The sequence below is a fragment of the Bufo bufo genome, chromosome 2 (assembly GCF_905171765.1).
Source record: "Bufo bufo chromosome 2, aBufBuf1.1, whole genome shotgun sequence".
Taxonomy (NCBI): domain Eukaryota; kingdom Metazoa; phylum Chordata; class Amphibia; order Anura; family Bufonidae; genus Bufo; species Bufo bufo.
Window position 1 is genome coordinate 730,796,359 of NC_053390.1, and position 27,261 is coordinate 730,823,619.

General features: G+C 43.2%; 1 protein-coding gene across 1 annotated transcript in view; it reads left to right on the top strand.

Moving 5' to 3' along the window:
- The first annotated feature begins 569 nt into the window (after positions 1–569).
- Positions 570–27,261, top strand: part of CORIN (corin, serine peptidase) — a 498,512-nt gene continuing 471,820 nt past the window's right edge. Inside the window, exon 1 of the mRNA XM_040418907.1 lies at positions 570–733. Within this exon, the coding sequence (XP_040274841.1) occupies positions 662–733 (72 nt within the window). The 5' untranslated portion in view covers positions 570–661. The remainder of the gene's footprint in view (positions 734–27,261) is intronic.

The window sequence follows — 27,261 nt, forward strand, 5'->3', positions numbered from 1 at the left end:
GACCCTCTGCATGCAAAGCCGGGTTATTCTACTATATTTTTAATGCACTTATATTACTTTTAAATGTTTACAGAAAAGCCTCACAGATAAAATCCTTAAAGTTTTTTTATTTTTATGAAATGATTAAAGTGATTTCTAAATGATCTTTGGTGTCTGGACATGATGGGGACAGAGTTCCACTGAGAGTCTTCCTGCATGAAGATCCATATGTAACTTATACTGATTTAAGGTTGAGAAGAAAGATAGAAAGACTGGGATATAGATAAATAGATATGAGGTAGATAGAGATGTGAGAATTAGTTATATAAGTACAGTGTTCTCGGTGCTGTCTGGGTAGATGTACACCCTGGATTATGCATAAATGCTCTATTATATGGCTATTATTGTCGGCACATTCTTCTTTAGATAAGGAAGTTGCTCCATGTGATAAGAAGCCTCCTTGCCCTTTCCCTTATTCACACTGTGTCAGCAGCTGAGGAAGCCCCCAGCACATGAAGGGTGTCTCCGGACTTGTTCTCCATCTTCAGGGGCGGGTCCTCTGCTGACAAGATGCTGGGACCCTTCATCCTCAGCACGTGGAAGGACAGTGGTGCAGTGATCCCTGAGAGGGGAGGAGGAGATCCAGCAGGAAAGTGAGGAGGGGATGTGAGCTGTGCTCAGCATGCTGTCCATGCAACAGTTTACCAGCCTGCCTGCTGAGGAGAGCTACAGACCAGTCATCTGCACCAGCAGGGTAAGCTATGCCACCTCTACCATCCTCCTGGAGGGGCTGCACCTCTTTCATTTATTTTAGTATTGGGATCTGTAGTTGGACTGTGCTGTGCATTTAAATTCAGCAAAAGGTGACATCCCAGCCATGAATGCATGTGTCACCTTCTCTGCCTGTCCATGCTGAGACAGACAGGACATAACACCCTCCACCTACAAACAACCCCATCATGAAAAAAAAAAAGATTTGAAGTGTATGAAATGGTAATGATTTATGTTGTACCTTCATCCTTTGTGGCTCTGTACATGATCAAGCATTATATAATATGCTGCCCGTATGAGCTTACACTCTATTAGGTCTCTCCACCTGATGGAACAGTTACAGAAGTTACTTTAGTTTAACTCTTCTTATCAACAGGTATAAATGTTATATATGAAAATGTGTAATGACAATGCAAGGGGGACAATGGATAGATATGTATGATAAGTAGATAGATAGACAACAGACAGATAAGTAGCTAGACAGATAGTTATATCGATAGATATATGATAAGTAGATAGACATAGAGAGATTGATAAGTAAATAGATAGACAACAGACAGATAAGTAGATAGACAGGTAGGTAGATAGATAGATGTATGATAAGTAGATAGACATAGAGAGATAGACAGATAACTAAATAGATGATACATAGCTAGCTAGATAGACAAATAAGTAGATAGATAGGTAGGTAGATAGATGTATGATAAGTAGATAGACATAGATAGATAGATGTATGATAAGTAGATAGACATAGAGAGATAGACAGATAACTAAATAGATGATACGTAGCTAGATAGACAAATAAGTAGATAGATACATGATAAGTAAACAGATAAGTAGCTAAATAGACAGACATAGAGAGACAAATAGAAAATAGATGAATAGATGATAGACAGATGAGTAGATAGATAAATGATAAGTAGCTAGATATACAGATAGATAATAGATAGATAAATATTAGACAGATAAGTAAATAGATAAGCATTTACTGGATTATGAAGTAATAGTAATAGTTACAGGGGCACACACATTAATGTGTACAATCTAGAGGTGATCATACAGCAGTCCAGAGGCTGTAGAAGCATTACTGCTGTGTCTGAGGGGGTAGGGATACACTATCTATTATATTACACCTATTCAGAAATACAATGTTGCAAGTGGTGTTTAGAGGGCTTCAGGGAAACCAGATTCTCCACAAACCATATGAAGTGCCACAAACATTCTTGCTGTAGATTTGCTTTTATTTCTTTATGTTGTTGGTCTGGTTATGTAACTACATTGGTAAATGAGACTATTGATTATACAGTCACTTGTCTGCTGAATTGCTACATTTAGAAGATGGCAATTATGAAGAATATGTTTCTAAACTCTTTATTGGTAGATGCATCTCTTTATCTGTATATCTTGCTATCATAGCTTATTTGTCACTGAAGCAGAGTTATCCTTAAAGTCATCATTATAAACTAAAGAATTATCTGTGATTTTCCATAAAGCTGCTGATAGTCTCATTTGGAGCTAACATCTTAATGCACAGTTGGGAACAGTTAAATGACATAATCAGATGTAATACCTCTGCTACATAGACCCTCTGGAGAGGGTAAGAGTATAGACTATACAGTTATAGAAATCACACATAAGTGCGAATAACAGTTTTCACATGCTTATAGCCTTCTATATACTCCGTACAGCTGTACTTTCTCTCAAGCAACACCTCCTGACATACACTCCTAATACTATATTTAAGGCTTAAACTTTCTTCTGGAACCTGCTCATTTTAACCTCTAAGATTTATGCAATACAATTAGGAGATATTAGGCAAATGTATTATTAGGTACTTTAGTTATATAGAACAGCTGGATAAGTTACTATCTATCTGTCTATCTCATATCTATCTATCTGTCTATCTCATATCTATCTATCTATTATCTATTATCTATCTATCTATCTATCTATCTATCTATCTATCTATCTATCATCTATTATCTATCTATCTATCTATCTATCTATCTAATATATATCTATCTAATATCTATCTATCTAATATCTATCTATCTATCTATCTATCTATCTATCTATTATCTATCTATCTATCTATCTATCTATCTCATATCTATCTATCTATCTATCTATCTATATATCTATATATCTATCTATCTATCTAATATCTATCTATCTAATATCTATCTCTCTGTCTTTCTATCTTCCTGTTTATCTAACTATATTATTTGCATTAGAGCTCATGCACATTTCCTCAGTGTGCTATCCATTTGTCGACCCATTCATTTCTATGGGGCGACAAATGCATCTTTTTTTTTTTGTGGTGCTGTGTGCACGATCTGCAAATCTTAGCATACGTCCAATTCCAATCCATATTTTTGGATGAGAATAGCCTTTTCCATTGACAGGAGTGAGAAAAATACAGAATGCACATGGACCAAAATATGGACGTCTTCATGAAGCCTTAATATTTCTATTTTAGTTCATTAATGAATAAATGTTAACAAGGCTTATACTATGACGTTTTCATAAGTTTTAATGATACTCTATGATTTACTTTCGCTCTAAGAAAGAAATTGATATCTTGCATATAGCAGTAAAATGTCCTGTGAAGACAACCTGATCACCCTCTGTATTGAACATAAATTTTATAATTTTTATTTATTTATTTATTTATTATAACTTGTTTATTTCTAAGTTTTATTTCTTATCTTTATCATCGTTACTTCTCTTCTATTCATCTGATATCTGTTTTGCAGAGTTTTTGTGCTTTTCCTATTCAGATGTAATATATACACACATGCACTCTATAGTACATCAAGCTGAACTGAAACTTTGAGGAAAATGAACAACCAGGAGGTGTAGATTTGCTGTTATTATTTATATATTATAAGGACTTTATAAGGACATAAAATAAATAAATAAATGAATAAATAAATTATTAGGAAATGTAAAAAAAAAAGGTAGATTTAAAGTAAGGAGAACCTCTTTCGTGAGATATGAGCAAAATATAAAATAACTAGTAAAGGAAATTACATTAATAACTTTCCATATCAACCAGTTAGGTCTTGCTATGGGCAATACACTACTCCGCAAGTTTTTGTAAATCCTTTCCAGTGTACTATGTTACTGTATTGGTTGAGCAGATGTTTATACCCTCAGAATGGGGCAAGAAGCTTACTTAACAAACTGAATATTTGTAATAAAAATGTTCTTATTAACTACATATAGCCATTCTGTTGCACGCACCTCAGGTTATGTAGTTATTTGGTAATGAATGTGTTAAACAACTGGGAAATTATTTAAAGGAAAAAGTGTCCTTGTTATAGTGGCGGTGAGAATACTTGGGACTGACAGATATGTAATCCTCCCTTTTTTCCATTACCCCTAAAAATAACTCCCAGCACAAGATGAGATTTCATATTCCCCCCAAATGACTGTCTACTCACACCCAAGTGGAAAGTCTGAATGTTAAAATACCTGCTTATAAATAGACCAGCAGGTCATTCACAGAGATTTGTCTAGAGTGCCACTGCTGGGCAAATCTTATCTCTCTTCCCGAAAAGCTCTTATAAACCTAGAATTCCAATATTGCATTCTCTGTTGTATGCTACATACACCATATAAGAGAAAATAAAGGAACCCATGAAAGGAAGACTAAGTCCTTCAGAGATCTTCTGAAGGACCACACAACTTGTACACAACCAGTATGCCAATGTAAATGTATAGTGGCTGAAATATCCTGGATTGATCCCAATCCTGCTACTGAGCCCTGCTATCTAACCTGGATATTGTCTTTTCAAGAGCACTGTGGTGTAAGTGTTTCTTGACTCTTTTGCAAAATCTGTAACAGGACCTCCCAACTACCATATGCCATATATGCAATTTATAATGGTGCTTTCTTATGTGGCACAGTGGCATTTAGATCTCTTCAGGCACAAAGACCCAGGTGTGACTGCTGTCTCTGCACATCTTATAGCTTTGCCTCTGGGTAATGTCAATAGGTGACTACTGACCAGGAAAGAGGTGCTTAAAACACTAGCTGAAGGTAAACTTGCTTTTTACAAAAGGCTGAAAATGTCACCTTCCTAGTACCACTGCAGTTTACCCTTTCTGGTCCATCTCAATGCACAGGAAATGGCGACTTCAACCTGTGATTAGCTTAGAGCTTATTTCCTGTGTGTTAAGAAGGACAAAAAACAGAGAACAGTGCAGGATCTTGGAAGCATTAGAATCAGGTTTGCAGTGGAATGATGAGGTGAGTATGGCTTCTTTAAATTTTTTTAATCCATTCTAAACATTTTGTAAGAAAAGCTATTACCCACCAGACAAACCCTTTAAGGTCAGGAAAGTATTGCTAATATTATTATCCGTCTGAGATAAGGAAAATTAGTAAACCTTTGCTACATCTATATGTGGGTGCTGTAGTGACCGATAGAACCTTTTTGTACTGTAAATACTAAATGAGTATGGGTACACACTATGAGCATGAATATCTAAAAGGCAGACTATTCTACCACTGATGTACATGAGAGAAGTCTCTGATGAGTGTGAGTGGTAATCTCTTGTACAAGCAATGGAAGATAGTGAACTCACTATAATCATTCCCCTAGTGACAGCAGTTTCATGTAGCATTCTAGTGAGGAAGATGCAATGCCTTTAGGTATTTTTTGAATGTACATTGAGAAATGATAAGGGTCAAAGAAAAATCCTTACTCTGTGATGCATGTCTGACAAACAGGAAAAGGCTGAAGGACATAGGATGTGAGCTTACAGGGAAGGAGGAATTACAAGTTGAACGTAAAAATTGCAGCACAAAACCAAATATACCAATAGCCACTAGACAGAACATCTTAATATTTTTAATAAAGACTAATTGAAAAAATGATTTTAGACCAAAATTAGTAAAATGCAATCATAAAAAATTACAGTTACATAGCCTTTAACTGCTTCCCGACCGCCTAACGCAGGGATGCATCCTGGCGGCGGTCGATTCATTCCTCCTGGACGCATATACCCGTCATCTCGCGAGACGCGAGATTTCCTGTGAACGCGCGCACACAGGCACGCGCGTTCACAGGAACTGCAGGTAAGCGAGTGGATCTACAGCCTGCCAGCAGCGATCGTTCGCTGGCAGGCTGTAGATGCGATTTTTTAAACCCCTAACAGGTATATTAGACGCTGTTTTGATAACAGCGTCTAATATACCTGCTACCTGGTCCTCTGGTGGTCCCTTTTGCTTGGATCGACCACCAGAGGACACAGGCAGCTCTGTAATAAGTAGCACCAAACACCACTACACTACACCCCCCCTGTCACTTATTAACCCCTTATTAACCCCTGATCACCCCATATAGACTCCCTGATCACCCCCCTGTCATTGATCACCCCCCTGTCATTGATCACCCCCCTGTCATTGATCACCCCCCTGTCATTGATCACCCCCCTGTAAGGCTCCATTCAGACGTCCGTATGTGTTTTACGGATCCACGGATCGGATCTGCAAAACACATACGGACGTCTGAATGGAGCCTTACAGGGGGGTGATCAATGACAGGGGGGTGATCACCCCATATAGACTCCCTGATCACCCCCCTGTCATTGATCACCCCCCTGTCATTGATCACCCCCCTGTCATTGATCACCCCCCCTGTAAGGCTCCATTCAGACGTCCGTATGTGTTTTACGGATCCATGGATCGGATCCGCAAAACACATACGGACGTCTGAATGGAGCCTTACAGGGGGGTGTCAATGACAGGGGGGTGATCACCCCATATAGACTCCCTGAACACCCTCCCTGTCTTGATCACCCCCCTGTCATTGATCACCCCCCTGTAAGGCTCCATTCAGACGTCCGTATGTGTTTTACGGATCCACGGATCCATGGATCGGATCCGCAAAACACATATGGACGTCTGAATGGAGCCTTGCAGGGGGGTGATCAATGACAGGGGGGTGATCACCCCATATAGACTCCCTGATCACCCCCCTGTCATTGATCACCCCCCTGTCATTGAACACCCCCCTGTAAGGCTCCATTCAGACGTCCGTATGTGTTTTACGGATCCACGGATCCATGGATCGGATCTGCAAAACACATACGGACGTCTGAATGGAGCCTTACAGGGTGGTGATCAATGACAGGGGGGTGATAACCCCACATAGACTCCCTGATCACCCCCCTGTCATTGATCACCCCCCTGTAAGGCTCCATTCAGACGCCCGTATGTGTTTTGCGTATCCGATCCATGGATCTGTGGATCCGCAAAACACATACGGACCTCTGAATGGAGCCTTACAGGGGGGTGATCAATGACGGGGGGTAATCACCCCATATAGACTTCCTGATCACCCCCCTGTCATTGATCACCCCCCTGAGAGGCTCCATTCAGACGTCCGTATGTGTTTTACGGATCCACGGATCGGATCCGCAAAACACATACGGACGTCTGAATGGAGCCTTACAGGGGGGTGATCAATGACAGGGGGGTGATCAGGGAGTCTATGTGGGGTGATCACCCCCCTGTCATTGATCACCCCCCTGTCATTGATCACCCCCCTGTAAGGCTCCATTCAGACATCCGTATGTGTTTTACGGATCCACGGATCGGATCCGCAAAACACATACGGACGTCTGAATGGAGCCTTACATGGGGGTGATCAATGACAGGGGGGTGATCACCCCATATAGACTCCCTGATCACCCCCCTGTCATTGATCACCCCCCTGTCATTGATCACCCCCCTGTAAGGCTCCATTCAGATGTCCGTATGTGTTTTACGGATCCATGGATCGGATCCGCAAAACACATACGGACATCTGAATGGAGCCTTACAGGGGGGTGATCAATGACAGGGGGGTGATCACCCCATATAGACTCCCTGATCACCCCCCCTGTCATTGATCACCCCCCTGTCATTGATCACCCCCCTGTAAGGCTCCATTCAGACGTCCGTTTGTGTTTTACGGATCCATGGATCGGATCCGCAAAACACATACGGACGTCTGAATGGAGCCTTGCAGGGGGGTGATCAATGACAGGGGGGTGATCACCCCATATAGACTCCCTGATCACCCCCCTGTCATTGATCACCCCCCTGTCATTGAACACCCTCCTGTAAGGCTCCATTCAGACGTCTGTATGTGTTTTACGGATCCACAGATCCATGGATCGGATCCGCAAAACACATACGGACGTCTGAATGGAGCCTTACAGGAGGGTGATCAATGACAGGGGGGTGATCACCCCACATAGACTCCCTGATCACCCCCCTGTCATTGATCACCCCCCTGTAAGGCTCCATTCAGACGTCTGTATGTGTTTTGCGTATCCGATCCATGGATCTGTGGATCCGCAAAACACATACGGACCTCTGAATGGAGCCTTACAGGGGAGTGATCAATGACAGGGGGGTGATCAGGGAGTCTATATGGGGTGATCACCCCCCCGTCATTGATCACCCCCCTGTAAGGCTCCATTCAGACGTCCGTATGTGTTTTGCGGATCCACGGATTCGTGGATCCGCAAAACACGGACACTGCGGATCCGCAAAACACATACGGACGTCTGAATGGAGCCTTACAGGGGGGTGATCAATGATGGGGGGGTAATCACCCCATATAGACTTCCTGATCACCCCCCTGTCATTTATCACCCCCCTGTAAGGCTCCATTCAGACATTTTTTTGGCACAAGTTAGCGGAAATTTATATATTTTTTTTTCTTACAAAGTCTCATATTCCTTGTGACAAAAAATAAAATCTCACATGAACTCACCATACCCCTCATGGAATCCAAATGCGTAAAATTTTTTAGACATTTATATTCCAGACTTCTTCTCACGCTTTAGGGCCCCTAAAATGCCAGGGCAGTATAAATACCCCACATGTGACCCCATTTTGGAAAGAAGACACCCCAAGGTATTCGCTGAGGGGCATATTGAGTCCATGAAAGATTGAACTTTTTGTCCCAAGTTAGCGGAAAGGGAGACTTTGTGAGAAAAAAAACAAAAAACCAATTTCCGCTAATGTCATGCCCCGCTCTGACGATGTGCGGAGGTCGGCCAGGATAGCAGCACGAGTTTAGTGTTTGTTTTGGAGCTGTGCTGGATCCGCCTCTCATCAGGTGCACTGGGTGGAGTCATTAGTTTAAATAGCACACCATCCAAGTGCTCTGAGCGGATTATAGGAATCATTGTGGTCTTGGAAGCTAGAAAGGAAGGTTGGCTGTTCCAGCTCAGCAAGCTAAGTGTGATTTCAAGTTTGGTTGTTTTGTGTCATCTCTCCCATCCAGGTTCTGTGTGAGCAGGCTGCTCCTATTTCCCCTCTTCACCATCTTAGGGAATTTAGGGTGTTTCAGCTCAGGCACGGGGACACATCATACCTACCATTAAGGTCTGCATGTGGGCTGAGCAGTGCAGGGAAAGAGGTCAGGGATTAGCTAGGAGGTGACCCTTCCCCTGTCTCTCGCCCAGAGCCTGGTTGGTGGGTTATCTGTGAGTCTGAGTGCACGCCCGCCGTGACATTATAATCCGCCATACTGTGACTGCCATTACTCAGCGGTTTTGTGATGGCATCAATTGAAGCATTAGTTGACCGCATGCAGGGGCTATCCCTAGAGGTTGTGGAGCTACGGGGTTCGGTCACACGGTGTCAGAATGCTCTGGCAGATGGTGCAGGTCAAATTTGTGTGGAGTCTAAAGTGGCTCTTCCTGATTGATTTTCAGGAGGTACGGATGACTTTATCCGTTTTAGAGAATCCTGCAAATTGTACTTTCGGCTGCGTCCATTGTCGTCAGGTGATGAGAGTCAGAGGATAGGTATAGTTATTTCTCTGCTTAAAGGGGACGCGCAATCCTGGGCCTTTTCTCTGCCACCTGGTTCTCGGGCCCTCCGGTCGGTGGAGGAATTTTTTAAGGCTCTGGGATTAATCTACGATGACCCAGATCGGGTCTCGAGTCGAGATTACGTAATTTGTTTCAGGGGGAGCTTACTGCGGAGGCTTATTGTGTTGAGTTTAGGAGGTGGGCTACTGAATCAGAGTGGAATGATCCCGCGTTACGTAGTCAGTTTTGTGAGGGGTTATCTGAAAGATTGAAGGATGCCCTTGCTTTTCATGAATACCCAGACTCTTTGGAGAACGCCATGTCTTTAGCAGTACGGCTAGAAGAGAGAGGTATAGGGCTCCCTCCGCGCAAGCTACCCCTTCTGTGAGTGGTTTCGTCTCTACTGCCTCCCCGGGTGATGTTACAGGTAACTCTGGGGTAGCGGAGGAACCCATGCAGTTGGGTCAGGTTTCTTGCCATTCTGATAGTAGAAACTTTAGGAAAGTGCACAAACTATGTTACTATTGTGGAAAGAGGGGTCATTTTATTTTTGCTTGTCCTTATGTTAAACCACAGGTGGAAGAGAAAAAGAAAAAAGAAAAAAAACTTCCCTGACACTTGGTAGTACGAATGGTGTGGTGGAGCAGGCAGGTATGCAAGCTCCCTGCAGTTCCCGTTTTCTCCTTCCAGCTATGGTGGCGCTAGAGTAAAAAAATGTTTTTGTTGATGTATTCCTTGATTGTGGTGCTGGGGTAGACCTAATTGACTTTCTTTTCCTTCAAAACCGAGGACTAAGTACTTGCACTTTAGAGAACGAGATTCGTGTTTTTGCAATTGATTCTTCCCCTCTTTCTCAAAGGAGCCTTAATCACATTGTTCATGGTATTCACTTAAGCATGGGTGATTCACATGTTGAAATTATTTCTTGTTTTGTCATGAAGGATTTGCCAGCTCCTATAGTTTTGGGGTTGCCATGGTTGACTAGACATAACCCAATTATAGACTTGCAAGCGAGACAAATCATTGGTTGGAGTGAGTTTTGTTCGGATAATTGTCTTGGCACATCTATCTCTGGTGTGTCCATTACGGCTTTACCTCAGTATCTCTCAGATTTTGCAGATGTCTTTTCGGAGGGTGGCGCTCAGGAATTGCCCCCTCATCGAGACTATGATTGTCCAGTTAATCTCATTCCGGGGGCTAAGTTGTCAAAGTCTCGGCTGTACAACCTCTCTCAACCCGAAAGATAGGTCATGCGAAAGTATGTCGCCGAGAGTTTGGCAAAGGGTCATATTAGACCATATAAGTCTCCAGTGGCAGTAGGTTTGTTCTTTGTGAAGAAAAAGGATGGATCACTGAGACCGTGTTTGGATTTCCGGGAATTGAACCGTATTACAGTCCGGGATCCATATCCCCTGCCTTTGATCTCTGATCTTTTTGATCAGATTGTTGGAGTCAAGGTGTTCTCCAAGTTGGATTTGAGAGGGGCCTACAATCTGATCAGAATCAAGGAGGGGGATGAGTGGAAAACGGCCTTCAATACGCACAAGGGTCATTTTGAGAACCTAGTTATGCCTTTTGGGTTGACGAACGCGCCAGCAGTATTTCAGCGATTCGTCAATGACATTTTTCATCATTTGGTGGGGAGGTTCGTAGTAGTTTAACTGGATGACATTTTAATTTATTCTCCTGATCTGAAGACCCATCAGGATCATGTGAGACAGGTTTTGACGATCCTTCGGGAGAATAAATTATATGCCAAATTGGAGAAATGTTTGTTTGCGGTGCAAGAGCTTTCGTTCTTGGGATACATGCTTTCTGATTCTGGTTTTCGTATGGACCCCGAAAAGGTCCGGGCGGTTCTGGAGTGGGACCGACCAGAGAATCAGAAAGCTTTGATGCGGTTCTTGGGGTTTACGAATTAATCTAGAATTTTTTTGTTCGAATTATTCCACCGTAGTAAAACCTCTCACTGATATGACCAAGAAGGGCGCCGATGTCTCTGTCTGGTCGGATGAGGCATTGCAGGCCTTTTCGGCTATTAAGGAGCATTTTGCGTCTGCTCCCATTCTGGTGCAGCCGGATGTGTCGCCATTCGTAGTGGAGTTTGATGCATCAGAGGTGGGGGTTGGAGCGGTGCTGTCACAGGGTTCATCTCCTGGCAAGTGGGTCCCGTGTGCCTTTTTCTCCAAGAAGCTCTCAGTCGCCGAGAGGAATTATGATGTTGGAGATAGAGAGTTGTTAGCTATGAAGTTGGCCTTTGAGGAATGGCGTCACTGGTTGGAGGGGGCGTCTCACCCCGTTACGGTATATACAGACCATAAGAATTTGGCTTACCTGCAATCTGCCAAGCGTCTGAACCCTAGGCAGGCCAGATGGTCACAGTTTTTTACCAGGTTCAATTTTGTGGTTACCTTTCGCCCAGGGGTCAAGAACGTCAAGGCAGATGCCTTGTCTCGCAGCTTTCCTGGGGGAGGTGATTCAGAGGATCCTGCGCCGATTTTAGTGGATGGGGTGGTGGTCTCCGCTCTGTACCCTGAATTGGAGATGGAGGTGTTGGGAGCCCAGGAGGGGGCTCCTGGTTCTTGTCCCCCAGGGAGGTTGTTTGTTCCTGATGGCCTGCGATATAAGGTGTTCAAGGAACATCACGATACTGTCCTCGCTGGACATCCTGGTGGTAAGTCCACCTGTGATCTAGTATCCCGGAGGTTCTGGTGGCCAGGGTTACGTAAGAGCATTGAGAATTTTGTGACAGCTTGTGAAACCTGCGCTCGGTCAAAGGTTGCTCATACTCGATCGGCTGGTTCACTTCTTCCATTGTCGATTCCGTCTCGTCCTTGGACGCATTTGTCTATGGACTTTATTACGGATCTGCCGAGTTCCTCTGGGAGAACAGTGATTTTGGTGGTAGTTGACCGTTTCAGTAAAATGGCTCACTTTATACCACTAACTAGTCTGCCTAACGCTAAGACTCTTGCGCAGATTTTTGTGGATAATATTGTGAAATTGCATGGTATTCCTTCGGATGTGGTCTCTGATAGGGGCATGCAGTTTGTCTCCAGGTTTTGGAGGGCGTTCTGCTCTCGGCTTGGCATTCAACTTTCATTCTCTTCGGCTTTTCAGCCACAGTCGAATGGTCAGACGGAGCGTACTAATCAAAACCTGGAGACTTACTTGAGGTGCTTTGTGGCTGAGAATCAGTTGGACTGGTCCTCATTCTTGTCCTTAGCAGAGTTTGCGTTGAATAACCGTAGGCAGGAGTCCACGGGTAAGTCGCCATTTTTGGGCGCATACGGTTTCCATCCTCAGTTTGGTACCTTTTCTGGGACTAGTTCCTCTGGGATGCCAGAGGAGGAGAGATTCTCTTCTGCCTTATCCTCCATCTGGCGGAGGATTCAAGGGAATTCGGAGAAGATGGGTGAGAGGTATAAACGAATGGCTGACAAGAGACGTGTGACTGGTCCGGACCTGTGTGTGGGTGATCTGGTGTGGTTGTCCACTAAAAATATCAAATTTAGAGTGCTATCTTGGAAACTGGGTCCAAGATTTATTGGTCCATATAAAATTTCTGCGGTGATCAATCCTGTAGCGTTTCGGCTGGATCTTCCGCAGACTTGGAGGATCCATGATGTGTTCCACAGGTCTTTACTAAAAAAATACGTGAGACCGGTGGAACCATCGCCATTGCCTCCTCCTCCTGTTCTGGTCGAGGGAAACTTGGAGTTTGAGATCTCCAGGATTCTCGACTCTAGAGTTCTTCGGGGTTCCCTTCAGTACCTGGTGCACTGGAGGGGATACGGCCCTGAGGAGAGGATGTGGGTTCCGGCGTTGGATGTCAACGCCAGCCGACTGGTGAGGGCTTTTCATAGGTCCCATCCGGATAAGGTTGGTCCGGGGTGTCAGGAGGTCACCCGTAGAAGGGGGGGTACTGTCATGCCCCGCTCTGACGATGTGCGGAGGTCGGCCAGGATAGCAGCACGAGTTTGTCACAAGTTAGCGGAAAATTATGATTTTTTTTCTTTTTTTTTTTTCTTACAAAGTCTCATATTCCACTAACTTGTGACAAAAAATAAAAACTTCCATGAACTCACTATGCCCATCACGAAATACCTTGGGGTGTCTTCTTTCCAAAATGGGGTCACTTGTGGGGTAGTTATACTGCCCTGGCATTTTAGGGGCCCTAATGCGTGAGAAGTAGTTTGAAATCAAAATGTGTAAAAAATGCCCTGTGAAATCCTAAAGGTGCTCTTTGGAATGTGGGCCCCTTTGCCCACCTAGGCTGCAAAAAAGTGTCACACATGTGGTATCGCCGTACTCAGGAGAAGTTTGGCAATGTGTTTTCTGGTGTCTTTTTACATATACCCATGCTGGGTGAGAGAAATATCTTGGCAAAAGACAACTTTTCCCATTTTTATATACAAAGTTGTCATTTGACAGAGATATTTATCTCACCCAGCATGGGCATGTGTAAAAAGACACCCCAAAACACATTGCCCAACACATTGCCCAACTTCTTCTGAGTACGGCGATACCACATGTGTGACACTTTTTTGCAGCTTAGGTGGGCAAAGGGGCCCACATTCCAAAGAGCACCTTTAGGATTTCACAGGGCATTTTTTACTCATTTTGATTTCAAACTACTTCTCATGCATTAGGGCCCCTAAAATGCCAGGGCAGTATAACTACCCCACAAGTGACCTTATTTTGGAAAGAAGACACCCCAAGGTATTTCGTGATGGGCATAGTTAGTTCATGGAAGTTTTTATTTTTTGTCACAAGTTAGTGGAATATGAGACTTTGTAAGGAAAAAAAAATATAAAAAAATCATCATTTTCCGCTAACTTGTGACAAAAAATAAAAAGTTCTATGAACTCACTATGCCCATCAGCGAATACCTTAGGGTGTCTACTTTCCGAAATGGGATCATTTGTGGGGTTTTTCTACTGTCTGGGCATTGTAGAACCTCAGGAAACATGACAGGTGCTCAGAAAGTCAGAGCTGCTTCAAAAAGGGGAAATTCACGTTTTTGTACCATAGTTTGTAAACGCTATAACTTTTACCCAAACCATTTTTTTTTATCCAAACATTTTTTTTTATCAAAGACATGTAGAACAATAAATTTAGAGAAAAATTTTAATATAAATGTAGTTTTATTTGAAAAATTTTACAACTGAAAGTGAAAAATGAATTTTTTTGCAAAAAAATTGGTAAATTTCAATTAATAACAAAAAAACTAAAAATGTCGGCAGCAATGAAATACCACCAAATGAAAGCTCTATTAGTGAGAAGAAAAGGAGGTAAAATTCATTTGGGTGGTAAGTTGCATGACCGAGCAATAAACCGTGAAATTAGTGTAGTGCAGAATTGTAAAAAGTGGTCTGGTCATTAAGGGTGTTTAAGCCAGGGGAGCTGAGGTGGTTATTTAGTAATGTCTCTCTGATGTTCAACTATTCATGGCATAATCAGATGGATAACATCTTGGTATGTAGAAGTTGCACTAGGCTAGTTATAATCCAGTGGTCAAAATTTACGTTACATATCCAAGGATGAACAACTAATTTGACGGAAAGTTCCTTCTGGCTTGACAGAGAATTACTTTAAAGGGAGTCTGTCACCACATTTGAGCATATTAGACTGATCAAATAGCGTTATATGTGCCACCCAGAACTTAAAAACGGTACCTTTGTTGTAATAATGGAGTTTTATTTCAGCCAAAAATGAACTTTTAAGATTCTGTAAATGCGCCCTCTCAAGTGCCCAGGGCGGCGTCTCAATCGTCCGAGCCCCAGGCAGCACCTCCTCAACGGCTCATAACCCCGCCCTCCGTGTGCCTCTGCCCGCCCGTTTACTCTCCTCCTCTCTCCTTTTCCACTGCGCTACGAATTTGACCGCGCAGCCGCAGTGGAAAAGGAGAGAGGAGGAGAGTAAACGGGCGGGCAGAGGCACATGGAGGGCGGGGTTATGAGCCGTTGAGGAGGTGCTGCCTGGGGCTCGGACGATTGAGACGCCGCCCTGGGCACTTGAGAGGGCGCATTTACAGAATCTTAAAAGTTCATTTTTGGCTGAAAGAAAACTCCATTAGATACAACAAAGGTACCGTTTTTAAGTTCTGGGTGGCACATAGAACGCTATTTGATCAGTCTAATATGCTCAAATGTGGTGACAGACTCCCTTTAAGAGCAGAACAACCTTGGATATAGGCCTGATGAAAGATTTGGAGTTACCTTGTTTCTTAATGGTAACTACTACCTTATGAACATTGACATCTTCACTAGGAAAGAACTTTAAAATAAGTCCCATTAGCCTTGCATTTACTGTTCACTTTCTGGCACTTTATACGTTACAAGATCTCCTACTTATAAATTTGATTTTTCGTGCTGCCATTTTGTTTGTCCTTGAAAAATAGTACAGTATTCCTTTTTCCATGTACTCCAGAAACAGTTATCCAGATGTTGAACATGTTTCTACAGTCTCAGATATAGGTTAGTAGATGCAGATTCTTTGGGTGGACCAGGAGAAGAGAGAAGAGTTGCTGGAATAGGAATAACAGGATTCTGGATCCATGGATACAGGAACAAGAGATCTTGAGTTGACAATAGCGGACACCTCAGATAACAAGGTAGCTAAAACTCATGAGTAAGCCTTGAGAAATTGGAATCCATCAGCATAGAATCCAATATCGTAAAAGTAATGGCCATCATCCTTTCCCATGATCCGTTTATATGAGAAGCATCAGCGCACCCGGCGTCGCCCGTTCCCGAGGGAACCACACTGGGGCTGAGTGCTGAGCTGATCCCTCAGGCTCATCTGTATAAGCTGTATTGGAACTCAGGAGTCATGTGACGCTGGCCACGTCACATGACTCCACTAGCGCCCTATTTAAACAGGCAATCTGCTGGCCACAGATTGCCTGTTATTGAGGTCCTTCCTGCGAGTTACTCACCTGGTTTATTTTCCTGCTTGGCTTCCGATTTCCTGTCCATCTCATCTTTTGGTCTTGGCGTTCCCTCCTGGTTTTGACTTCGGCTTGTCCTGATGATTCTCTGCCTGCTCCTCCGGTACCTTTCTGCTCTCTTGTTTTTTGACGCAGCTTGTTTCACTTTCCTGTTACTTGTGTTGCTTGTCTTCCCTGCACTATCCTAGCTAAGGGTTTGTCAACCAGTTGTCCCTTGTCGCTAGGACTTGCGAGGCAAGTAGGCAGGAACAGGGGTACCCCACCCCCTGTGTGTGTGACAAAAGTGCAACCATTGTCAGACAAGTAATCCTTGACTACGTAGCTTAGAGTTCATTTGAATTCTTGACAGGCACAGTCAGATCTCAATAGTTTTACTTGCTCTCTGATAAAGATTAATTGTCTTGAGACATTGATGAGACTGTAAGTGTCCTATCTGCAGGCAAATCAGATTAGCTGTTGCTGCAATTTTCTCCTTGACTTCTGACAATGAACAAATTGGTGAATTAGGTGGGCAATATGTCATTTTGCTCCTACTATGCAAAGGCCTGCAACTCTTAAAGCACCCTCAGTAAAATGTCTGCCTTGGTGATTGACCCTTTTGTGATAATGTATTAGCAGTGAGGATTCCTTTCTGAATTATCTAACTTGGCGCTGTTTAAGTGACCACCAACCATCAGCATGCCATGACTGTTGATTACTGGTTTTAGGTGGCAATTGGGCTGTTTTTTTTTTTATAACTTGCTTGTTGAGTAGACATTTCAGTTTCATGTCAAAGACACAATCAACTCACTTAGGCATTGTCCTTTGCAGAGAAAGGCTTAAGACACGTGTGCCAACCATAACAATTGGTGCTAGTGTTCTCAGTACGATAGAACTGTACAATGTTTGCTAACCTTCAAATGGCGCGTACAAGCTTCATCCATCTGTGTTCGAAGCACTGACAACCCAAGTCAAAATCCTCTTTGGAACTGGGTAAAAGAGGTACTAACATCAGGGCAAATCTCTGGATCATTGTTAGGGACTTGGAGAATGAAGACGCCTTTAACCGTGGGCCTGTTTTCACCTTCCTGCCCAGGCCATTTTTTGCAAATCTGACATGTGTCACTTTATGTGGTAAAAACTTTAAAACACTTTTACTTATACAGACCATTCTGAGATTGTTTTCTCGTCACATATCGTACTTCATGACAGTGGTAAAAATGAGTAAAAAATAATAATTTTTATTCATAAAAAAATACCAAAATACCAAAAAATTAGCAAATTTCCAAATTTCAATTTCTCTAGTTTTATAATAGATAGTATTACCTCCAAAAATAGTAATTACTTTACATTCCCCAAATGTCTACTTCATGTTTGGATCATTTTGAAAATGGCATTTTATTTTTCGGGAACGTTAGAAGGCTTAGATGTTTGTAACAATATAACAAAACAATAACGAACACAGGTGCACTCTGCAGTAATACTAAATCCTCAAACTGATTTTAAAATTGAGAGATTAGTCAACATGTCCCACGGTGTAGAACATGTCTTAAGCCCGGACACCGCGACAAGGTTTCTCAAGTAGCCCGGGACCCTACACTCTCCAACCTGAGCCATATGGGCAATACCAGGAGCCAGTGGGCAAATTACAGGAGCATTGGGCCGACTCACAAACAACTCACCAGTTACCTCCAGCATGTGGCCATGCCTGCAATGGGAGGAGGGAGGAGTCTGTGAGTCCCACTCAAGACTTGCTGATATGTCCCAGGCCTCACAGGTGCACCTTAATGTGACCTGTAGATGGAAAACAGGCACATTTAAATAGGAGTTTATACACCTCCAGAAATCTATATATACAAACTAAGAAGACAGGTTGGCATTAGCAGGAGGTGCTTCAAACCCACATGCAGTTGTGCATATATATAGGGGAGCAGATCCTGCATTTGTGGCCCGTTGCTAATGGCAATCCCCAGCAAAATGCATACAATGGAGGATGCCCGCAGCGAACCACAAGTACCACAATAGACATCCTACACAAGGTAACAAGTGCGGATGTAATAATTAATATAACAATATAACAAAACAATAACGAACACAGGTGCACTCTGCAGTAATACTAAATCCTCAAACTGATTTTAAAATTGAGAGATTAGTCAACATGTCCCACGGTGTAGAACATGTCTTTTTTTTTTTTTTTTTTTTTTTTTTAAGGCTTAGATGTTTGGAAGCAAATCTTAAAATTTTTCAATTTCCAAAAATCCACTTTTTAAGGACCAGTTCAGATCTCAAGTCACTTTGTGAGGCTTACATAATAGAAACCACCCAAAAATTACCCCATTTTAGAAACTACACACCTCAAGGAATACAAAACGGATTTTACAAACATTGTTAACCCTTTAGGTGTTCCACAAGAATTAATAGAAAATGGAGATGAAATTTCTGAATTTCACTTTTTTAGCAGATTTTACATTTTAATCCATTTTATCTAGCAGCAAAGCAAGGGTTAACAGCCAAATAAAACTCAATATTTATTTCCCTGATTCTGCGGTTTACAGAAACACCCCACATGTGATCGTAAACTGCTGTACGGGCACACGGCAGGGCGCAGTAGGAAAGGAACGCCATATGGTTTTTGGAAGGCAGATTTAGCTGAACTGGTTTTTAGATACCATGTCCCATTTGAAGCCCCCCTGATGCACCCCTACAGTAGAAACTCAAAAAAGTGACCGCATTTTGGAAACTACGGGACACGGTGGCAGTTTTATTGGTACTATTTTGGGGTGCATATGATTTTTGATTGCTCTATATTAAGTTTTTTGTGAGGCAAGGTAACCAAAAAATGTATATTTTGGCACCGTTTTTTTATTTTTTATTTTTACAGAGTTTCCCTGAGGGAATAGGTCATGTGACTTTTTTATAGAGCAGATCGTTACGGACGTGGCAATACCTAATATGTCTACTTTTTCTTATTTATTTAAGTTTTACACAATAACAGCATTTTTGAAACCGAAATAATGATATTTTAGTGTATCCATAGTCTGAGAGCCATAGCTTTCTTATTTTTTGACTGATTCTCTTAGGTAGAGTCTCATTTTTTGCGGGATTTTTTTGCGGTCTGATTGGTACTATATTGGCGGGCATACGCCTTTTTGATCACTTGCTGTTGCAATTATTTTTTTTTACGGTGTTCTCCTGAGGGGTTAGGTCATGTGATATTTTTATAGAGCTGATTGTTATGGACGTGGCGATACCTAATATGTATATTTTTTTTATGTATTTAACTTTAGCACAATAATAGCAGTTTTGAAACAAAAAAAATGATGTTTTAGTGTCTCCATGTTCTGAGAGCTATATTTTTTTTTATTTTTTGTGTGATTGTCTTAGGTAGGGGCTAATTTTTTGTGGGATGAGGTGACGGTTTTATTGATACCATTTTGTAGGACATACGCCTTTTTGATCGCTTGGTGTTGCACTTTTTGTGAGGGCTGTCCAGTACTTACCCCTCCTCCTGCTCGCTCTTCTCAGGGCCCGCGCTGCTGGGTCCTGGCTGTCTGCAGCGCCAGGACGTACAGAGCGCACTCTAACCTGACGCTGCAGGAGGTCAGGTGACTGAAGCGCGGGCCCTGAGAATAGAAGACAGCCAGAACAGAGAGAGTGACGACAGGAGAGGTAAGTGACTTTATTATTTTACAGTCTGATCTGAGGTCTGATATGGAGGTTTAATGGGGGTTCTGGAGAGGTCTATGGGTGTCAGGAGGTCTGACTGGGGGGGGTCAGGAGGTCTGACTGGGGGGGTTAGGAGGTCTGACTGGGGGGATCTGGAGGTCTGACTGGAGGGTCTGAAGTTGTCTAATGGGGGTCTGGAGCTGTGACTGGGGGATCTGGAGGTCTGATTGGGGGTCTGGAGGTCTGATTATGGACATGGAGGTCTAGTGGGGGTGTGATTGGGGGTCTGGAGGTCTAATGCGATTCTAATTGGGGGTCTGGAGGTCTCATGGGGGTCTGGAGGTCTGACCGGGGGGTCCAGAGGTCTAATGGGGGACTGATTGGGGTCAAGAGGTCTGACTGGGGGGTCTGGAGGTCTGACTGGGGGGACTGGAGGTCTAATGGGGGTGTGATTGGGGGTCTGGAGGTCTAATGGGGTCTTATTTGGGGTCTGGAGGTCTAATAGGGGTCTGATTGGGGGTCTGGGGTCTGATGGGGGTCTAGAGGTCTAACGGGGGTCTGAAGGTCTGACTGGGGGGTATAGAGGTCTAATGGGGGTCTGATTGAGGATCTGGAGGTCTGACTGTGGAATCTGATTGGGGGTTCTGGAGGTCTGACTGGGGGGGTCTGGAGACCTGACTGGGGGGGGTCTAGAGGTCTAATGGGGGTCTTATTGGGGGTCTGGAGGTCTGACTGGGGGGTCTAGAGGTCTAATGGGGGATCTGAAAGTCTGACTGGTGGGTCTGGAGGTCCGACTGGGGGATCTGGAGGTCTGACTGGGTGGTCTGATTGAGGGTCTGGAGGTCTAATGAAACATAGAAACATAGAATGTGTCGGCAGATAAGAACCATTTGGCCCATCTAGTCTGCCCAATATACTGAATACTATGAATAGCCCTTGGCCCTAACATATATGAAGTATGGCCTTATGCCTATCCCATGCATGCTTAAACTCCTTCACTGTATTTGCAGCTACCACTTCTGCAGGAAGGCTATTCCATGCATCCACTACTCTCTCAGGAAAGTAATACTTGCTGATATTACTTTTAAACCTTTGCCCCTCTAATTTAAAACTATGTCCTCTTGTAGCAGTTTTCTTCTTTTAAATATTCTCTCCTCTTTTACCTTGTTGATTCCCTTTATGTATTTAAAAGTTTCTATCATATCCCCTCTGTCTCGTCTTTCTTCCAAGCTATACATGTTAAGGTCCTTTAATCTTTCCTGGTAAGTTTTATCCTGCAATCCATGTACTAGTTTAGTAGCTCTTCTCTGAACTCTGATGGAGTATGATTGGGGGTCTGGAGGTCTAATGGGGGTCTGATTAGGGGTCTGGAGTTCCAATGGGGGTCTGATTGGGCGTCTGGAGGTCTAATGGGGGTCTGATTGGGGGTCTGGAGGTCTGACTGGGGGATCTGGAGGTCTAATGGGGGTCTGATTAGGGGTCTGGAGGTCTAATGGGGGTCTGATTGGGCATCTGGAGGTCTAATGGGGGTCTAATGGCGGTCTGGAGGTCTAATGGGGGTCTGGAGGTCTGACTGTGGGGTCTGGAGGTCTGACTTGTTGCCCTTCTGGGTATACTTTGACCAGGCACACCTTGGCACAGAAATTTAGGAACAATCACTTTCCCACATCCTTCCATGCATGAATAGACAGTGGCTTTAGGTGAATCATGAACTTGTGGCTCCCCACCATGTTTTGCAATGGGGTTATATGCTGCAGAAGGTTGTCGGGAGGTGGATGCGTAGCTGTAACATGCTTGTCACTGCTGCATTTGGTGCACTTAATGGCAACTATACAGTCCTTTTCAATGTGTTTTGAGGAGGCACAACACTTATAACATATCTCGTGGTCTTTGATAGTATTTCTGTGTTCTTATACAGTGTTTGCCCCTGAGGGCTGGACATTCTTTAAGAGGGTGAGGTTTTTCCTTGATAGGGTACATACCACTGGGGTCCCTTTGTTTAAGAGCAGGAGCTTTTTGCCTAGTGGTGGTGTGTGCAGTAAGTGGAACATCAGTCTTTCTAACTACTACTGTTCCCCTTAAGTCTTTACATTTAATTGCTGAATACATCGGGAATCATGATAAAGCTATTGGAGTAGATTCATCAGATTTGAAGCTGGATTCATGCTTCTTCTGATCTATGTCACTGATAAATAAGCAAAATAAGAGAAAGGGGGAAATTACATTTTAAGTTCTCTTTTGTACCTGGAACCCTGGTCTTCCTATTTTCCTGCATGCTATGTGATAGTTTGGACACCACTGGATTCACACCATGAGCAGTATCACGGTATCGCAGTACTGGCAGGTGGAAGTCTGATTTAGCCAACTCCAGTTCCTTTATCAGTTCACTCAGGTCACTTGTGGTTGTCCTTAGTTATATTTGGGAAGGTTTGAAGTCTTTTAAATAACTGCCATAGGTTTGTTAAAGTCTCTCCAGTTTTCTCTAACTTTACACCTATGGTTTGGCTTACTTTTCAACAGCATTTTGTGCCAAAATTTTGGCACAGGATTATGCATCTCAAGTCTTTCAAAAATACCCACACCTCCTTTCTGCTAAAGCCATGCCCCTCGTGGGAGCCAGGTGCAATGGATTATTCTTTTTCGATTACTTTATAAATATGTTTAAAATGAGAAGTGCCAAATTGTGCCAAAACTGAATTCATTTTTTGGCGCAAATTACTCCCGAATTTTCACACAGACACAATAGTAAATGTGAGACATTATTCTCTTAGTAAAATAAATACATTTATTGGTGTTTCCTTCAGTTCTGCAGTCAGTTTGATGAGTCTACCAAACAATAATCCACTTTAGCTTCCAGTAATTTGATTTGGGTGCGGTTATAAAGCATAATCATAACTCCATAAAACCATGATCACACGCAATGTAATATAATGTCAGCAGCTTGTGCATGCAATAAAGAAGGCAGCAAAATACACTGCTCAAAAAAATAAAGGGAACACAAAAATAACACATCCTAGATCTGAGTTAATTAAATATTCTTCTGAAATACTTTGTTCTTTACATAGTTGAATGTGTTGACAACAAAATCACACAAAAAAAAAAAATGGAAATCAAATTTTTCAACCCATGGAGGTCTGGATTTGGAGTCACACTCAAAATTAAAGTGGAAAAACACACTACAGGCTGATCCAAGTTTGATGTAATGTCCTTAAAACAAGTCAAAATGAGGCTCAGTAGTGTGTGTGGCCTCCACTTGCCTGTATGACCTCCCTACAATGCCTGTGCATGCTCCTGATGAGGTGGCGGACGGTCTCCTGAGGGATCTCCTCAGAGACCTGGACTAAAGCATCTGCCAACTCCTGGACAGTCTGTGGTGCAACGTGACATTGGTGGATAGAGCGGGACATGATGTCCCAGATGTGCTCAATTGGATTCAGGTCTGGGGAACGGGCGGGCCAGTCCATAGCATCAATGCCTTCGTCTTGCAGGAACTGCTGACACACTCCAGCCACATGAGGTCTAGCATTGTCTTGCATTAGGAGGAACCCAGGGCCAACCGCACCAGCATATGGTCTCACAAGGGGTCTAAGGATCTCATCTCGGTACCTAATGGCAGTCAGGCTACCTCTGGCGAGCACATGGAGGGCTGTGCGGCCCTCCAAAGAAATGCCACCCCACACCATTACTGACCCAATGCCAAACCGGTCATGCTGGAGGATGTTGCAGGCAGCAGAACGTTCTCCATGGCGTCTCCAGACTCTGTCACGTCTGTCACATGTGCTCAGTGTGAACCTGCTTTCATCTGTGAAGAGCACAGGGCACCAGTGGCGAATTTGCCAATCTTGGTGTTCTCTGGCAAATGCCAAACGTCCTGCACGGTGTTGGGCTGTAAGCACAACCCCCACCTGTGGACGTCGGGCCGTCATATCACCCTCATGGAGTCTGTTTCTGACCGTTTGAGCAGACACATGCACATTTGTGGCCTGCTGGAGGTCATTTTGCAGGTCTCTGGCAGTGCTCCTCCTGTTCCTCCTTGCACAAAGGCGGAGGTAGCGGTCCTGCTGCTGGGTTGTTGCCCTCCTACGGCCTCCTTCACGTCTCCTGATGTACTGGCCTGTCTCCTGGTAGCGCCTCCATGCTCTGGACACTACGCTGACAGACACAGCAAACCTTCTTGCCACAGTTCGCATTGATGTGCCATCCTGGATAAGCTGCACTACCTGAGCCACTTGTGTGGGTTGTAGACTCCGTCTCATGCTACCACTAGAGTGAAAGCACCGCCAGCATTCAAAAGTGACCAAAACATCAGCCAGGAAGCATAGGAACTGAGAAGTGGTCTGTGTTCACCACCTGCAGAACCACTCCTTTATTGGAGGTTAGAGTGTTAGAGTGTCTTGCTAATTGCCTATAATTTCCACCTGTTGTCTATCCCATTTGCACAACAGCATGTGAAATTGATTGTCACTCAGTGTTGCTTCCTAAGTGGACAGTTTGATTTCACAGAAGTGTGATTGACTTGGAGTTACATTGTGTTGTTTAAGTGTTCCCTTTATTTTTTTGAGCAGTGTATATAGATTTAAGGTGCAGGTGGAGGGGCATCGAACAGACTTAGACTGGGTTCAATTAACTCTTTCTTTACTGAAGAGTATGCAGAATCCAGATTTGAGCTGTAACAGGTCAGATGTAACTTGTATATACTGTCCTGTACATATAGAACAGTCTCATATGGCTCACAGTGGCAATCAAGATAATATACAGTCGTGGCCAAAAGTTTTGAGAATGACAAAAATATTAGTTTTCACAAAGTTTGCTGCTAAACTGCTTTTAGATCTTTGTTTCAGTTGTTTCTGTGATGTAGTGAAATATAATTACACGCACTTCATACGTTTCAAAGGCTTTTATCGACAATTACATGACATTTATGCAAAGAGTCAGTATTTGCAGTGTTGGCCCTTCTTTTTCAGGACCTCTGCAATTCGACTGGGCATGCTCTCAATCAACTTCTGGGCCAATTACTGACTGATAGCAACCCATTTCATAATCACTTCTTGGAGTTTGTCAGAATTAGTGGGTTTTTGTTTGTCCACCCGCCTCTTGAGGATTGACCACAAATTCTCAATGGGATTAAGATCTGGGGAGTTTCCAGGCTATGGACCCAAAATGTCAAAGTTTTGGTCCCCGAGCCACTTAGTTATCACTTTTGCTTTATGGCACGGTGCTCCATCGTGCTGGAAAACGCATTGTTCTTCACTAAACTGTTGTTGGATTGTTGGAAGAAGTTGCTGTTGGAGGGTGTTTTGGTACCATTCTTTATTCATGGCTGTGTTTTTGGGCAAAATTGTAAGTGAGCCCACTCCCTTAGATGAGAAGCAACCCCACACATGAATGGTCTCAGGATGCTTTACTGTTGGCATGACACAGGACTGATGGTAGCGCTCACCTTTTCTTCTCCGGACAAGCCTATTTCCAGATGCCCCAAACAATCGGAAAGAGGCTTCATCTGAGAATATGATTTTGCCCCAGTCCTCAGCAGTCCATTCACCATACTTTCTGCAGAAGATCAATCTGTCCCTGATGGTTTTTTTGGAGAGAAGTCGCTTCTTTGCTGCCCTTCTTGACACCAGGCCATCTTCCAAAAGTCTTCGCCTCACTGTGCGTGCAAATGCGCTCACACCTGCCTGCTGCCATTCCTGAGCAAGCTCTGCACTGGTGGCACTCCAATCCCGCAGCTGAATCCTCTTTAGGAGACGATCCTGGCGCTTGCTGGACTTTCTTGGACGCCCTGAAGCCTTCTTAACAAGAATTGAAACTCTTTCCTTGAAGTTCTTGATGATCCTATAAATTGTTGATTGAGGTGCAATCTTAGTAGCCACCATATCCTTGCCTGTGAAGCCATTTTTATGCAATGCAATGATGGCTGCACGCGTTTCTTTGCAGGTCACCATGGTTAACAATGGAAGAACAATGATTTCAAGCATCACCCTCCTTTTAACATGTCAAGTCTGCCATTTTAACCCAATCAGCCTGACATAATGATCTCCAGCCTTGTGCTCGTCAACATTCTCACCTGAGTTAACAAGACAATTACTGAAATGATCTCAGCAGGTCCTTTAATGACAGCAATGAAATGCAGTGGAAAGTTTTTGTTTGGGATTAAGTTAATTTTCATGGCAAAGAAGGACTATGCAATTCATCTGATCACTCTTCATAACATTCTGGAGTATATGCAAATTGCTATTATAAAAACTTAAGCAGCAACGTTTCCAATTTCCAATATTTATGTAATTCTCAAAACTTTTGGCCACGACTGTAGTGTTTGCACAGTCTCTGTAACTCCGTAATTACCATTGATTAAGCTGTGGACAACTTCAGAACAATATTGTGCTTAGCTTCTACCTACACCAGTCATTTTCTGAGGATGTCCTGGGGATGCAGCTGTGTTCTCTAGCAGAGCTGTGACGTGTATACTCCTGGGCTCCTTTATGCTCTGCTTTCTGTTAACTGCTCCAGTATATGGCTGGTTCTGCAACTCAGTTGCTAGTACTCTACACCGGGACCATGAGGTTATAACTTTCATGTCTCCAGTTGATTCTGGAGGCTCTTGTACCTGTGCTCTGGCTACACATACACTCATCATTGTACACATGTGCATCCACTGGAGCAGTACTTGCTGCTCATTTCCTGTTTGTTCTGCATCTCCTTATCCGGCCATCCTGACCAAGGATCTGGTCGCCCTCTGCGACAGTTCAGTAGTGAATTGTCTACCTTAAGAAATACATTTCGCATCCTGGATTAGAAATACATATATGAGATATTAAACTTTTCTCCTGGTTTGTGGTTGTTAAAAGAAAAATCTTTGTCCCTTTTATTCTGGATGGCAGACTTCCTTTGGGCAACCAGTGTGTGGTACTGTAAATCTAACAAAATGAATTGATGTCTTGTGGCTACAAATATCTGTGTTGTCTATAACTAAACACTTTGACAAAACTATTTACTTTAATAAACAAGAGATTTCCTATTCATTTTTATTATATGTGGTTAGATAATTAACCACATATAATAAAAAAGGAATAGGAAATCTCTGGTTTATT